Genomic DNA, 15,830 nt, shown 5'->3' with positions numbered 1-15,830 from the left:
TTTCATTAATGAGGCACAAATGATTTTCAAGAATGTGCATGTATTGCATCATGACCTTTGAGCAAAGAAATCACATTTGGAATGACATGAATGAACGAAGTTTCACTTTTGAGGAAACATACCATTTTAGGCCATACTGTTTAAATATTTAGGACATTTCGAGCATATTCAACATTTTTTGCTTGCAAATAGGCTATATATAATGACTCACCAGACTGAGCCAAACCCTATGTGTTTACATCTGTTTAGTTACAGTAATAGCCTAATCTCCAGTGCTAAAAGCTGTTACCCAGGTGGACTGAGTAGCTAACAAGCTCCTCTGAGATAAAAAAACAAAAACAAAGGATGCACTGGTAGTCACTCCAATACATGCAGCCTAATAAAACAAGAAATCTCTCATTCCCCTCTTTTCCTGCATCAGTGTGCGAGTGTGTGCGCGTGCGTGTTAATTGTTAACCTGTGTTTAGGGCATCAAGTTTGTACCGTATTAAGGCATATGTAGCAACTAGACCACGAATAACAAACTCTAAACTGAAAAAGTATCATTATTTTTGGACATGTGTTTGATTCGTGAACATACCCGTTCGGAGAAGGCTTTAAGACCAAGCGAAATCCTCTTCGGTCGTCCCGCCTATCGAGCGGTAAAAATCAGTTTTTACGAATGTAAACAACATGATTATTTTTCATGAGTCCAACATCCAACCACGTCTATGTGAGGGAAGACGTGATCAATAAGGGCAGTTGTATTTTCACTACTGTTGTATTTTTAACCTTGGACCTCATTTTTGAAACACAAAATGACCAATGAATGTCATACAGCTACATACTTTTTTATACATGTCTATTATTTATCCTTTTCTGTAGTTGGCAACCGTAGCCACGCCCACAACAACTCGATCATGACATAAAACAACCTTATCTGACCTGCATTTGAGCTGGCTTTCTATTCCTCTTTTTATGTAGGCATATGTATGCATGTATTGGTGTGTAAGACTATTAAAAAGACATGCAAAATACATAAGCAGATTCAATAAGAAAATGTGTTGTATGTGTTTGCTGGTTGCCAAGATTGCCAAAGGATTCGTTGCAAAGTGGGTCAAACTGACATTTATTGTGACCTGATGTTATTTCTATTTCTAAACCAAGTTAATGCAATGTTTTGAGGTATTCGTTGATTTGTCCGTCTCAAACATTCCGTGATTTTTTGATAAAGTCACAAAATTGATAAGATGATTAAAATATCAAATTAAGGTTCAGCTTTGTTAACCAAAACATTTCTGCTATTCCTTAAACAGCTGTAAAATTATTTTAAAAAGTTGCATGTACTACAAAATCACAAATGACCCACTGGCAATCAGTCATGCGGTTTTTTATTGTTTTTTTCATCATGATTATAGCTGTGGTTGCAGCTACGCGCTTTGCGTGCAAAGAGGGCGCGTGCATGACTCATCAAAAAAACAACTTGAAGGCTTATAAAACGAGCGTCGCGCGAACTTCTGTCCACTTCGCTTCTGGACTTCACGAGCAGCTATCTTACTGTCTGAAACAAACAGCCTTCACTACCCACTTTATTCTACACGAGTAAGTAACTTTATGCACTCTTAAGTACGTATGATCGTGCATTATGTCGGATGTGTTGCAAATATTGCGCTGCTGTATAACAAATGGTTGATGGCGTCGATGCCCTCAACAATGTGTCTGAAGAAGATATTCATAGAGCTTAATCCTGCATTACATAATGTGCATCTGTTTAACTCGATCTGCTCGAATCCACTCAACGCATGCATAGCCAAACTGAATGAAGGATTGGGTTTAAAACTGCAATGTGTACATATCTCAACGGTTTTGCACGATCATATTGAAGTAGGCTACATTATTGTCGGTGCATGAATGAAAGCGTTATGTAATTGCTGTCGCATTCAGATAAAGACAGGGCAATCTGGTAAACAAAGTAGGTCGGTGTAACTAGCGTGCAAATCTGCCTTTTACAATCGCTCTGCAATCCATTCCCCCGATCACTTCCTTTTAGGCAGTTTCATGTTCATGTTCCTCAGTTCCTGTCTTAACTGGTTTCCTGTTTAACTCTGTTTATGTATTTATTTCTTTTTTGCAGTGGCTCCCTACACACTCACGTACTTTCCAGTCAAAGGTTAGTATGAAAGGCTGACTCTGTAATCTTGTCACATGATGTGTGTAACTCCTCAGAAAAGTCTGGAACTTTTTTCGTGAAGTGGTTCAGTTCAAGCAGTATTATGTAATAGGTCTGCAAACAAAAGAAGTGCAAGTTGCATGCAATATAAGCCATATCAATCGATTTAAAAAAGGCTTATATTTAAGTAATTGATTTATTTCAGAATTATTTTAAAATGCATGGAGGATCTCAAAATCTCCAGTGTGTTTTTTGTTGTTGTTGAAAAGTTCCCTTTTTATAATTTACCAAATGACATTGGAACACTACATTTGAATGTTATTTAGGCATTCCAAAACAAGAATTGACATAAAAAAAAAACTAATATTAAAATAAAAGACCTTAGATGAGTGTCAGACTAAAATGTTTAAAATATAATGTATTGTTTTGAGAACTTTATTCTAGACCAGATAACTGCACAAATGTTCTAGTAATTTTCCTTAAAGAATGCTTGTTCAAGAACGTTTTCAGAACGTTAATGGATGTTCTGAGAACATTCCTTGTTTGCTGTGTTAGTATTTACAATTATATCTACATTACATCAGTTATATTAGTAAAGCGATGCACAATACCCTCTCTGTTCGGAGAATAAAAAGTTGAATATTCTTCGCTCCGCTGCTAATTTTTGGCAGCCTGCATGTTCTCTCATGCCAGCCAGCTTTGGCCTGTCCAATCAAACTGTGACATTTTGTCTGAAGGCATTTGCTCTAGATTGGGAGAAATGGCAGTTAACTTTAGCCAACACACAGTGTGGAAAAAGACGAAAATCCTTTGTTGGCTGTAACTTGAGTGTATGTAGACTTGAGTGTCATTGTGTCCGATGTCTTTGCATGTGATCATCACACACTAGAGGATTATTAGAGGACCGTAGATCGCTGTTAACCCTGTGTCATGTGCATCTCGCAGGCAGATGTGGTGCTTTGAAGATGATTCTGGCGGACAATGAGCAGCAGCTGAAGGAGAATTTGGTGTCCATAGAGGAGTGGATGAAGGGTGATGTGAAAGGCAGCTGTGTAAGTTCGAGAACTAATTTCTTGATTTTTAAATAAATGTAAATCTATGCATGGTTTAATATAGTTTAAATCCTTTTCCTTAACATACTACGTGATTTGTTTCAGCTCTTTGGACAGTTGCCTAAATTTGAAGATGGTGACCTGGTCCTGTATCAGTCCAATGCCATGTTAAGGCATGTGGGTCGCAAGCATGGTAACACTCACGGTTTTAATGCATTCGAATCAAGCATACTGAAGTTTGTTTTCTAATGACTGCCTGCTTCATGAAATCAGTCCCAGTGTTGGGAGAAGTTTATTGGGATTTAAAAAAAAATAAAAATCTCAAATCCGTGGGACCGGATTGTTCATTCCCAAATAGACCATTTATCCCTTAAACACATTTTTACATTGTGTTGGTTTAACCCTGTGAAAAACACTAACATTTTGGAAAAGATAAATAGTACTTCCATTTTGGCTCCATTTTTATGTTAAAAATGGAGCTAAAAATCTTTTCCAAAATGTTTTTTAAAAATAAAATCTAAAGTTAAATAAAATGCATACTAAAATTTATTTTTTATTAAAAAAAGAAAAAAAACTATGCCGTTTAATTTAAATTTGAAAAATTTATTTCGGAGATAATAACCGCCTTGCTTAATTAAATGCAATGTCATGTGGCAGCAGTTTAGCATACTATTGTTTAAAATCTTCCTTGTTGCATATTAATGCATGCTTGCTTTTTAAAATAAGCAGTCTACAGTATATACTGAAGTGTCAATCTTTTCTTTTACACATTCAGGTGCATATGGAAAAAATGACTGTGAGGCTTCTCTTATTGACATGATGAATGATGCAGTTGAAGATCTTCGCCTAAAATACATTAAGCTGATCTACCAGGAATATGTAAGTACTGGTGTGACCGTAAATCTGCTCAAAGTCAGATAATTAAATGATTACTATATGTAAATTTTATGATCCCCCCCCCCCCCCCCCATTCCTTTTTGTTAATATTTTAACCAAATTTTTTTTTTTGTGACTTATTACCCAAGACACTGATATTGTTATATTGTTATATTTTTGTGTCCCCATCTGTAGGACACCGGTAAGGAAGCATACTGCAAAGATCTGCCCAAACACCTCAAACCATTTGAATCTATCCTGTCCAAAAACAAATCTGGATTCCTAGTTGGTGATCAGGTGAGAAATCCAGCACAAACACCAGAAGAGCAGCGGATGTAATCTAGTACATGCTTAATTCTGACTGCCACCCTTGTTTCAAATCTCTTCACAGATCTCATTTGCGGACTACAACCTGTTCGACCTTCTGCTGAATCATAAAGTCCTTTGCTCTTCCTCTCTGGACTCCTTCCCAGCTCTCAAGAGCTATGTGGATAAGATTGCTGCTCGTCCCAAAATCAAAGCCCTCCTGGAGTGTGAAAACTTCAAGAAGCTTCCCATCAATGGCAATGGCAAGCAGTAATTCAGTAGAAAGATCTCAAACAATGGCACTTGCTGTTAAAAGGCCTTAACTGGTGCTCTGTGATTAGCAAAACATCTTATGTCTTTGTATGAATATCTATTTTCTGTGTAACTGTTTTTTGATAGTATTTACTAACTGAAATCCTTGTATCAATTATGAATAAAAAGAAGTAAATTTTGTTTCAATGCTGCTTTAAAGAACTACTCTATACCTATATATGAAGCATGTTTTAGATAGCACAAATTTAGTTTTTAATCATTTTAAAGTTAAATAATTTAGAAACTTTCCAAAAATGGCTTGTGACTCTGCTGTGTATATTTACATTGTCATTTAGCAGACGCTTTTATCAAAAGAAACTTTCAAATGGAAGCAATCAAAAACAACAAAAGAACAATGATATATATATATACCGTAAGTGCTATAAAAAGTCTTCGTTAGCTTAATGCACTACAGATAGAAAAGTTTTTTTTTTTTTTATACATATATTAATAATAGAATAAATAGAATAGAGCAAACTAGTGTAAGAGGTCATTCCACCAGGAGGGAACATTTAATTTAAAAGTCCGTAAAAGTGACTTTGTGCTTCTTGGGGATCGCACAATCAAGCGACGTTCACTTTCAGAATGCAAGCTTCTAGAGGGCACATAAGTCAGAAGTAATGAATTTAGGTAAATGGGTGCAAAGCCAGTGGTTAGTGAACAAATATATTATACTTCTAAAAAAAAAAGTATATAAAAAAAAAGCTGTAGATTAAGTGAAAAAAGTGACATTGAGCCAATTTGTGCTCTGCATTTAACCCATCCGAAATGGACACACACAAGGGCACCTAAGTCGTGGTATTGAAGGTGGAGAGAGAGCTGTTCATGCACTCCCCCCACCCACAATTCCATCCGGCCCGAGACTAAAACTCACAACCCTTCGATTGGGAGTCCAACCCTCTAACCATTAGGCCACGACTTCCCATGAGTGATGAGCATTTGTTATTCAGTCTGAGTAGTTTAAAAGGAATGAATGAATATAATAAAACATATAAGTGATAAAATACAATATATTTGCTACAATGAATAATTTTTTTTTTTTATCCGTTGTGTGTGTGTGTGTGTGTGTGAAAAATGATGGCATTGAATTTGAATATAAATACATAAAAATGATTTGCACTCACACAAAATAGATAAAGTATACAATCTAAATTATATTACAAATATAATTTTGTGTTTGTTTTAATACAAATAATGGGGGGAATAAATATAATGAAATAAAAATAAATAAATGAAAAGAAAAAAGCAACTGTAATTAATTTAAATATAATTGAAACTAATAATATGTACATACATACACATAGTATAATTACTATAAATGTTTGTTAGTGTGTATTAATAAATTTAAAATATTATATTTATTTATAGATTAGATTACAGTGTTTAATAATATTGTACGTTTGTTTTCACTGTTATTTCCTACATTTTTGCAGTTCTCCCATGTTTTCTGCCTAGTGCTGTCCTGTTTCTGTTCTACTCGACTTTGACAGGCTTTTATTTTGAAAGCGTTCAGGATCAAACGTGTCTCTGCCTTCACGCGCCTGTCAGCCCAGAGTCAGTTCTCCATCTGCACGGTTAGCCAGGTGTAGTTTCCATAATGTCTTCTGTGGAAGAACTGTCCAACTCCGTGACGGAGTATTTGGAGGAAGACGGAGTAGAAGAGGTGAACACTGCAGAGGAGGCGGAGATGGAAAATGAGGAGCCTGTTAGAGGAGGTTATATCTTCTACCGGTGAGTTTAGCAGCTAGCTTAGCATGATAACTGAATGAGTGTGTGTGCGGCTAATCGCTTCAGTAAGAGATGGTTTTTAATACCCTCCTTATTATGTGGGATATCAGCTTTTAATAACGTTTTAGATTAAATGTGGCTCGTACATTTAGGTAATCCACTTCCGTTTGCATGCAGCTGTATTAGTTTGGTTTATGAGTGATTCACATTAACTGAATCAGGAGCGTATTCAAGATGTGAATTCAGAATATCTTAAAAAGTAAGTTTAAGTTAATTGGGTAATCCTTGTTTAACACTTTATAATCACTACAAATGTGTTTTGATGTTAGCTCAGTGATTCACTTGAGTTGAATCAATTCGTCAAAATGATTCATATGAACTGAATCGGGAGAATTGAACAGGATGTAAACAATCTGTGTAATCCAGACAGAGCAGTGCTAAACTAGTCTTTTCATCACAGTTTAACACTAGATTAGATTCTTCATATGAATTAAATCTCTTGTTTGAACACTGGAAATGTGGCTTCATTAATTCTAAAGAGGTTAATTTAATGAAGTCTTTGTGATGTGCCTGTTCTGTCATTTAATGTGCTTGTTTTTCTGTTTTAGGGAAAGAAAAGAGTGGGCCGATCTAGAACCCGTTCCTCAAGATGATGGACCAAACCCCGTCGTGAAAATAGCTTATTCAGAGAAATGTATGGCTTTTTTATTCAGTAAAGCTTGAACCAACTACAGTTCTTTTTTTTTAGTATCACACATTATCATTATCTCAGACCAATGATTTCTCCGTTCTTTCATGTCTCTCGTATCACTCCACACTCTTTTCTCCTCCACAACTCATATATCCATTGCCCTGTTTAATGCTCATTTAAGTTATAATGCAGGTAACGGGATAATGTGCAGTCATGATCACAAAATAAACCAACTCCGTGTGAATCAAGACCCATTCATGCTGTCAGGGTTTGTTTTACTCGCTGTTTGTCATGAGTTGTTCATTTGTTAAGACAAACATGTTGAACTCTTTTCCTCTGCAGTCACAGACGTGTTTGACATGTTCAGAGCGCTCCTGAAGAACGATGAGAAGAGTGAGCGAGCGTTTGCTTTGACCGCTGAAGCCATCGAACTCAATGCTGCAAATTACACAGTATGGTGAGATAACGGATATTTAAATTCTCATATAAATGTGAATATGTTTGGTCCTGATGCATTTTTAATGGCAAACATAATGCACACCCATTCAAAAGTTTGGGTTTGGCAAGATTATTTAAATATTTGATGCTTAACAAGGCTGCATCTATTTGATCAAAAATACAGTTGTTATTGTGAAATATTATTACAGTTCAAAATAACGGTTTTCTGTTTTAATACATTTTAAGAAGTGATTTATTCCTGATGCAAAGCTGATTTTTCAGCATCATTACTCCACTCTTCAGTGTCAAACGATCCTTCAGAAATCATTATAATATGCTGATTTGATGCTTATTTATTATCTTTTTTGTGTTCTTTGATGAATAGAAAGTAAAAAAAACAGCATTTATTCTGAAATAGAGAACGTTGTAACGTTATAAATGCCTTTACTGTCACCTTTGATCAGCTTTAATGCAACCTATTAATTTCTTTCCAGAACAATCATTTGAGTGCAAGACTTCTGGTTGCTTTGGTTTGCAAAAAGTTACAAATTCAGTTCAAGTCACTTGCATCCTCCATGAAAGCGTGATGTTTGATGTCTGTAGGCACTACAGGAGAGTTTTACTGCAGGCTCTAGATAAAGATCTGAGAGAAGAGATGAAGTATATCACAGACATCATTGAGGATCAGCCCAAGAACTACCAAGTCTGGTAAGTCTACCTCAACCCCCCCTACACACACATGAAAATTTAAGAATAAAAACTGATTCAAAATATTAATAAAAAAAACTATAAATGTATCTCAGTTATACTAAAAGCCATTTTCTAAGTACATACAAATCAAGCCTTGTTATTTATTACTGCTTATTAAGCAATTTGTGCAAATCTTTAGGCATCACAGGCGGATGGTGGTGGAGTGGCTGAAGGACCCGTCTGAAGAGCTGCGGTTTGTGGCAGAAATTCTTAGTCAGGATGCCAAGAACTACCACGCGTGGCAGCACAGACAGTGGGTCATGCAGGTACAGATCCAGATCCAGATCCAGTGTGGTGTGGAACTGTTTGGTGATCTGCACGTGTGTTCATGGTCGGTCTCTGTGTGTCCCAGGAGTATAAACTGTGGGATGGAGAGCTGGAGTATGTGGAGGAACTATTAGAGGAGGACGTGAGGAATAACTCTGCCTGGAATCAGAGACACTTTGTCATTAGTCACACCAGTGGATACTCCGACTCGGCCATCCTCGAAAGAGAAGTGCAGTGAGTCTCATTCATTACCAAATCAGAGCCTTTTTGCTCTAAAAAGCTTTGCAAATATATAAATGATCACATGATGTTCTAAAACAAATTGGCCCTGAATACATTTTTGTTTTTGTTTTTAATTCTTTTAAGTCACATTTCTCAGGCTTTTAAAGTTTTGGTTCATGCATTTGTGATTATTCAGTAACTGCATCTGAAGATTTACAAAAATACAGTTGTTGAGACTTTTTATCACACAGTTCAGATTTCTCTCACAATTCTGAGAACAAAAAGTCTTAATCGCAAGATAGAAAATGAGAAAATGAGTCACTTTTTCTCCCTCACAATTCTAAGTTTACTTCTCATAATTCTGACTTTACATCTCGCATTTCTATATATATATTTTTTTTTATCATGGAAAAAATAAATAAAGGTAATTGCAACATTTCAGACTTTTTTTTCCCCTTGCAGTTGCATATTTCTATTTCACAATTCAAGACTTTTTTTTTTTCTCAGAACTGCAAGTTTTTGTTGTGCAATTCTGAATTTATATTGATTAATTTAAAGTAAAAAGATTCAGAATTGTGAGTAAAAAAGATTGTTTAAATTGTGAGAGATGAATATTGCAGTTACTTTTCTTTTTTAATTTATGGAAGCAGGCTTTAATAATAGTTCCTAGTTCTATAACAGTGCCTTTCATTAACATGAATAAAAATTGACAATATAAAATGCTTAACATATTACTAGAGAGTCACAGTGCTGCTCGTTCCACCTGCTTCTAAAGAAACTGTTTCTGTAAAATTTACATATTAAGATTATTACTTGTTACTGAGAAGCAAATATGGCCAATTAAAACCATTCAGTGCCTTTCTTTCCCTTTCTCTCTTTAGGTACACCCTGAAACAAATAAAGAAAGCTCCTCACAATGAGAGCGCTTGGAACTATTTAAATGGGTGGGTGTTGCACACAGATATAAACATTCTGTAAAGTCAACCAATTTTCTGTGGATTGTACTTTTAAACATACGACCAGCAGATGGCAGATCCTCACCACAGAACACACAAACACAGTTTTCATTGAAGAGCCTGACTGAATGTTTATGACTATAAACTGACAAAAACATGGATCATTACCAGTGTTTGCCAAGGCAAGCATCACCATTATTATTATTACCCATGCTTGGAAATAAATGCATATTTAATAAAGAAATGATAGGAAATATGTATAATATTTGCATGAATTTAAACATTGCATCTATGTTGTGATTTGTCTCAAAGCATCTGTTCTGTGACTCAGGATCCTGCAGGATGGTGGGCTGTCCTCGTATCCTGGCCTGCTGGAACAGGTGACAGAGCTTCAGGACACATGCAGTTCTCCTTATCTCACCGCCTTCCTGATCGACCTCTATGAAGATGCTCTGGAGACCAACCGCTCCAGCTACGACCAGCAAGAGACGCTCGACAAGGCTTTGGAGGTGAGCTGGGACTGAGTTTGCACATAGAAAAAACAGTAGCCATGTTTTCAGAGTAAGATACATATTAAAGAAATAATTCGGCCAAAAAGGATGAGTTTATTTCTTCATGGGAAAACATTTGGATAAATGTAACATTACATCACTTGCTCAGCAATAGATCCTCTGCAGTGAATGGGTGCCGTCAGAATGAGAGTCCAAACAGCTGCTAAAACATCACAATAATCCACAAGCAATCTTGTTTTTCAGAAACCAATCCATCAAGACGTTTTTAACTTGCACCTTTGCATTGGCCTAAAATTTAAGTCCTTTATCCAAGAAATTGCTTCCTCAAGTGAAAATAGGAAATAGAAATAGGCACGGTTTATGAGTGAAAAATGTCCATAATACACTAGTTCTAAAGAAATATGTGGGCGCATTTTGATGTCAGAGGACCAAAGGGGATGTTTTTTTCACTGGAGGACACATCATTATGGATTATAGGCTTGTATTTATTATGACTGAAAACAATGGCTTAAAGTTAAAACATCTCAATGATGGATTTGTTTCCTACAAACGTGTAGCTTTTCACTTCACAAGATTGTGGGTTAATTGATAGACTGGAACGGTGTGGATTATTGTGATGTTTTTATCAGCTGTTTGGACTCTCATTCTGACGGCACCCATTCACTGTAGAGGATCCATTAGTAAGCAAGTGGTGTAATGCTACATTTCCACAAATCTGTTCCAATGAGGAATCAAACTCATCTCCGCCTTGGATTCCCTGAGGGTGAGCACATCTTCATTTTTGGGTGAACTGTTCCTGTAAATTATTATTATTATTATTATTTTTCTGAAAAATACACAAATGTTTGAATATACAAAGTAATCAAAATTTCCCAAATAAACTATGCGCCAGTACAGTCATAAGGCAGTTTTGTGTGATGTTTGCATGATGTAAATGCATTATTTAAGAGTATGACCAAATACTGATATTGATTTGCATGCAAACAGTTTATGTTTTGTATGAATAACTGCTATAAATAGCTGCCTTTAAGGTAAATAACAGTATTTACTGTGGTTTAAACCATTAAATAATCATCAAAGCATTAATGAAGCAGAACTGATTTTATCAAACTTCACAAAACTTACATAATGTGCCCATGTGCAACATTACTGTAAGAACTGAATAATAGATAACACTCTAGAAAGATAACGCTGAGAGTGTTTTTTTAATTTTTAAATCATAAATCTTTCATTAGCTCGTATCACATGTAAAGTGTTTCCATAAAGAATACTTTGTTTAATCCTTTGGTGTAGTGATTATGTTTCATCTCTTTTAGCATGTAGGTTCACTTACAGATATCTATATTTCATAGAATCTGATGAATATTTCACAGTTAGGTGGTTTGTAAAAAAAAAAAATAGACATCATTCACAACCAGCTATTAAGGTAATTAGAGATTTTTGAAGTCTCTTTAGCTGAAAGCACTTATCTTTAAATATTAACTCAACACAACTTTCATAGATGTTAATTAATAATTGATCTGTGGTTCAGTACCAATAAACTAAATGAGTATCAAACATTACATGTCTGCCTCTGTACGTCACAGAGCTTGTCTCTTGTAAAGGAAGGAAAATCAGGACAGAGAAAGTATTATTCGTCTCTTGAGTATTTCTCCGTGACAGGCCTTGTGTTTTTCTCTGCAGATGTGCGGATGTTGTCTCTGTGTTGAGGTTAATAAGATTTCTTTGCTGTGGGTTTCTTATCCTGTGCTGCGATGATGATGATGTTGATGGAGTTCAGAATGATATTCTGTTTTGAAATTGAGGCCACGTGCATGTGTATGTTACAAAACCGGTTCAACCTTTCAGGTGCAGTCACACTCGCATGCATATGAGATGAGGAATATGAAAGCTTTCAGCGGAAAAGTGTCCATGGATATGAAATGAATAGTTTTGTGTTATCACAGCTTTTTTTTAAATCATGTTGTGTAATTCAAAACAAGTGTTGAAGCCTTCCTACTCTAATAAATATATAGTTATAGGTATGTATAAATTAATCTTTGTCGTTTTATTTTATGTGGAACCCATTTAGAGTTCTAGAATATTCCTGAGGTCATCTGCGGTGGAACCCTCACACCAGTAATAAATTCAGGTTTTCTGTGGGTCTTAAAAGGTCTTAATTCGCCCCTTCCACAAATTATGGCTTTAAAACATATCTAATCAGAACAGTCTTAAATTCATAAAATCCTGGCATTAAATGTTGCAAACATTGCAAATAAATGATAAATAAAATCAAAAAGCCTTCCTCAGTATGTTTTCCCATACGAATATCTGAACATCCTTAAAGACACAATAGGTAATGTTTCACCACTAGAGGGCGCATATTCAAAACAAACAGAAACAAAGGCGTAGTTTGATGACGCAGACTAGTGTGGCATCATGGGAGTTGTCGTCTTACTCCCCACAGCCGATTCAATCCTACCTAAATCGGGCAGAAATCACGTTCATGGATGATGAGCTAATGATTTATTAACGTCGAAACGAAACGAGGCCCCTGAAGTGCTGCTAATGTAACTCATTGACTGTTCCCTAGACAGTCATATTAAGAGACCATATTGGCTATTGTGTTTCCTTCTATTTATTCCTCAAATTTTCTTTTCGTGGTCTTAAAAGGTTTTTTAAAAAGTCTTAAGTTTATCTGGTTACCAGGTTCTTCTGTGCAACATCACAAGGTTCTAGAATATTTGGAATGGTTTCTAAAGTGGAACCCTTGGAACAGTTCTCGTGGGCTCTACAGTGGAAGCTTTACAATTTTCGAAAGGCTGTAGAGAGGATTCTGCTAGTTTCCCCATGCTTCTAGAGAATTCCTCAGCAGGTCGAGCTGGAGACTTTTCAGTAAGTCTGTGAAGTGCAGAATACTGATGAGCGTAAGCAGCAGATTTCCTTTCATTAGGCCTGAACTGGCTTTTACTGCTGCTTCGAGGGAGCCGAGGGAGGGCACTCTTTACATGGGAAAATGTCCGAGCTGCATTTAGACTTCCGCTCCCCTGTTGTTTTACACTGTCTGAAATATGTACAGTGTTCGCTCAGTGTCGTGGTTCTCGTCACAACGTCCTGATACCTTTCCATTCCTCCCCCCGAATCATCTCTGCTGTCTCTATCGATGAAAAAGAGCCTTGGTTGTTCTCACACTTTCACACCTCTTTGTTTTTTTAGCTTTGTAAATTCCTGGCTGAGGAGAAGGACACCATTAGAAGGGAATACTGGAATTACGTGTCTCGTTCTCTCCAGAACACGTATGGCTCAGGCGAGCCTGTTTCCTCATCCCAGCAGCCCGACATGGAGCCCAGTGACCCCTGAGGAGAAGCGCAGACCTGGACACATGCTTGGAGCCAGAAGAAATTCTGAGACATGAAAGACTCTAAATCTTTTTATGAGTGCTATGGTTGTGCACGACTGCTTTAACAGCAGTGCTTGTAAGTCAAAGAACGGCTCAAAAGTCTAAGTAGCCATATGCTTAAACACACTGAGATTAGACTGTACAGTGAATGAAATGGACTGTGGGAGTTTGGCAGTTAGTCTTACCAGTCATTCTTATGTTTTAGACTACCATCTAAGTTTTCAGAGGTTAAGTGTCATTTATCAAAGCGAATACGTAACCGACATGCTTCAGGTGTGGTCAGAAACTTCTCTTGCCAAAGCATCTTCTGGTCTGAATTGCCAAACTCTGCTCAGACTGACTGTTCATGCTTTTTTGTATGTTCAGAAATAATAATGGTTAATGCTAAAGTTGATTGACTTTTACTTTCTTTGTCTTACATTTCCTAGTTGAAATAAGATCTGAAAGTAATGTTGCCTTAAGTGCTTGATTTTATTTATTTACTTTTTTTGTCTGGTTTCAGTTTGAAATGCCACTTTTAGAAGATACTTAACAAACATTGTACTTCATCTTTTAGAAAAAGATTATGAACATGCTTGGCTAAACAACAATTTACCTTTGTATGTACACTGTTAAGTTTGAGGGGTTTTATATATATATATATATATACAATTTTATAAATTAATGATTTTATTTAGTAAGGATGTAGTTATGTGGCAGTGGCAGTAATAATAATGTTACAAAAAAATAATGTATTTATATAAAGTTTATATTCTTTAGGGAATCCTGATAAAAAAGTATCAGTTTCCACAAAAATATTAAGCAGCACATATTTCTTGAGCAGCAAATCATCATATTAGACTGATTTGTGAAGGATCATGTGACACTGAAGACTTTTAAAATATATTCAAATTTAATAGATAAATAATTTGTAACACAATTTCACAATATTAGGTATTACTGTGTTTTTAATCATGAATGAATGCATGTTGGTGAACATAAACAGACGTATTTTACTGAAAGTGATTTTTTGACGTCTGAAGTCATTTGTTTTTACCAATAATAATTCATTTCAGGTGACAAGGGTCATGAACAACAATTTAAATTGCTGTGCAAATGCTCGTTAAAGCATTTAGCCTATATGATAGAGCGTATGTTTTTGCATGTAAACAATCAATAACTGTTTGTTTTGACATCAAGACTGGAGAAAACCCTGACCAATCTAAAACATGTCTTATCTTTTTTAAAGCATTTAGTTCATTGAACATTTAAACACTCATTGTCATTAAGAGCAGCTCATTATTTAAGCCCATTTCCACTATGGAATTTTTTTTTTTTTACTTTTTATTTAGCAAACCAGACCTTTCTCGCAATTCTGAGAATTGCAAGTTTATGAAAGTTATTCAATTATGGAGAAAAAAGTAAATGTGAGATAAAAAGTCGTAATTACCTTTTTATGTTTTATTCTTCGGCAGAAAGATGTAAGCTAAGAATTCAAAGAAAAAGGAAAAGTCATAATTGCCAGGTGTAAAACTTGGAAGTGCAAGAGGCATTTTATTCTGTGGCATAAACGGGTTTCCATATCTCATTGTGTTGCTGTCAGGGTAGTACAGGTATGAAAAAGGTCTGTCCTATAGCTTCAGGTATTTCTTAAGCTATTGTTTGCTATTATGAGTCATTTTTTTTTGTTACTAAGCACAGGCTATATTTACTCGTAACTTCAGCAGACATCTGCAGGCAGAGACCGGGGTCAAAGCAGGACAACTTCACTAAAGTACAAGGTGACAGTGGCAATGATCCTCGTTCAAGAGCATTCATCTGATGAAGATCCCCATGGCAGGATCTGAAGTGTTTATGGTGCAGAGCCCTGGCAATGAGACTTTCCCACTGTAGCATTAGAACATTACAGTATTGAGCACATCAGAGAAAGAACAAAGTCAAAAGTTTGAATTGAGAATTGTTTCTCAAAAACACACAGCTTTTCACTTCACAAGATGTTCACTGATGGACTGCAGTGGTGTGGATTGCTTGTGGATTATTGTAATGTTTTTATCAGCTGATTGGACTCTCATTCTGACGGCACCCATTCACTGCGGAGGATCCATTGGTGAGCAAGTGATGTAATTTCTCCAAATTTGTTCCTATGAAGAAACAAACCTTGGTTTTACTTGAAATATAACTATGGTATTACTATGTTGCATATCCTGAAAAAC

At 35.9% G+C, this 15,830-nt stretch overlaps 2 protein-coding genes across 2 annotated transcripts; both read left to right on the top strand.

Annotated features, from left to right (window-relative positions):
• The first annotated feature begins 1,422 nt into the window (after positions 1 to 1,422).
• On the top strand, positions 1,423 to 4,842 carry LOC113047821 (glutathione S-transferase P). Its single transcript, XM_026209143.1, has 7 exons — positions 1,423 to 1,581; positions 2,114 to 2,149; positions 3,095 to 3,201; positions 3,307 to 3,394; positions 3,977 to 4,080; positions 4,273 to 4,374; positions 4,469 to 4,842. Coding segments are annotated over exons 1-7 (627 nt in total). The 5' UTR covers positions 1,423 to 1,580; the 3' UTR covers positions 4,658 to 4,842.
• A 1,359-nt stretch (positions 4,843 to 6,201) lies between these two features.
• LOC113047820 (protein farnesyltransferase/geranylgeranyltransferase type-1 subunit alpha-like) lies at positions 6,202 to 14,099 on the top strand. The gene is made up of 9 exons (XM_026209142.1): positions 6,202 to 6,426; positions 7,032 to 7,117; positions 7,457 to 7,571; positions 8,156 to 8,260; positions 8,442 to 8,568; positions 8,655 to 8,803; positions 9,673 to 9,735; positions 10,079 to 10,256; positions 13,455 to 14,099. The coding sequence occupies exons 1-9, from the start codon at positions 6,293 to 6,295 to the stop codon at positions 13,596 to 13,598; spliced, it is 1,101 nt and encodes a 366-aa protein (XP_026064927.1). The 5' UTR covers positions 6,202 to 6,292; the 3' UTR covers positions 13,599 to 14,099.
• Positions 14,100 to 15,830: the final 1,731 nt, after the last annotated feature.

Source organism: Carassius auratus, chromosome 29, assembly GCF_003368295.1.
Source record: "Carassius auratus strain Wakin chromosome 29, ASM336829v1, whole genome shotgun sequence".
NCBI lineage: Eukaryota > Metazoa > Chordata > Actinopteri > Cypriniformes > Cyprinidae > Carassius > Carassius auratus.
Note: the sequence above shows the minus strand (reverse complement) of the source record. Positions and strands in the feature narration are given on the sequence as shown.

Bases quoted from the DNA above. Each gene is read 5' to 3' on its own strand.
- LOC113047820 (XM_026209142.1), top strand. From the start codon at position 6,293: ATGTCTTCTGTGGAAGAACTGTCCAACTCCGTGACGGAGTATTTGGAG. The intron at 6,427-7,031 runs GTGAGTTTAGCA...TTTCTGTTTTAG, and splicing joins GGAGGTTATATCTTCTACCG to GGAAAGAAAAGAGTGGGCCG. The intron at 7,118-7,456 runs GTATGGCTTTTT...TTTCCTCTGCAG, and splicing joins AATAGCTTATTCAGAGAAAT to TCACAGACGTGTTTGACATG.
- LOC113047821 (XM_026209143.1), top strand. The intron at 3,395-3,976 runs GTAACACTCACG...TTACACATTCAG, and splicing joins GCATGTGGGTCGCAAGCATG to GTGCATATGGAAAAAATGAC. The intron at 4,081-4,272 runs GTAAGTACTGGT...CCCCATCTGTAG, and splicing joins AGCTGATCTACCAGGAATAT to GACACCGGTAAGGAAGCATA.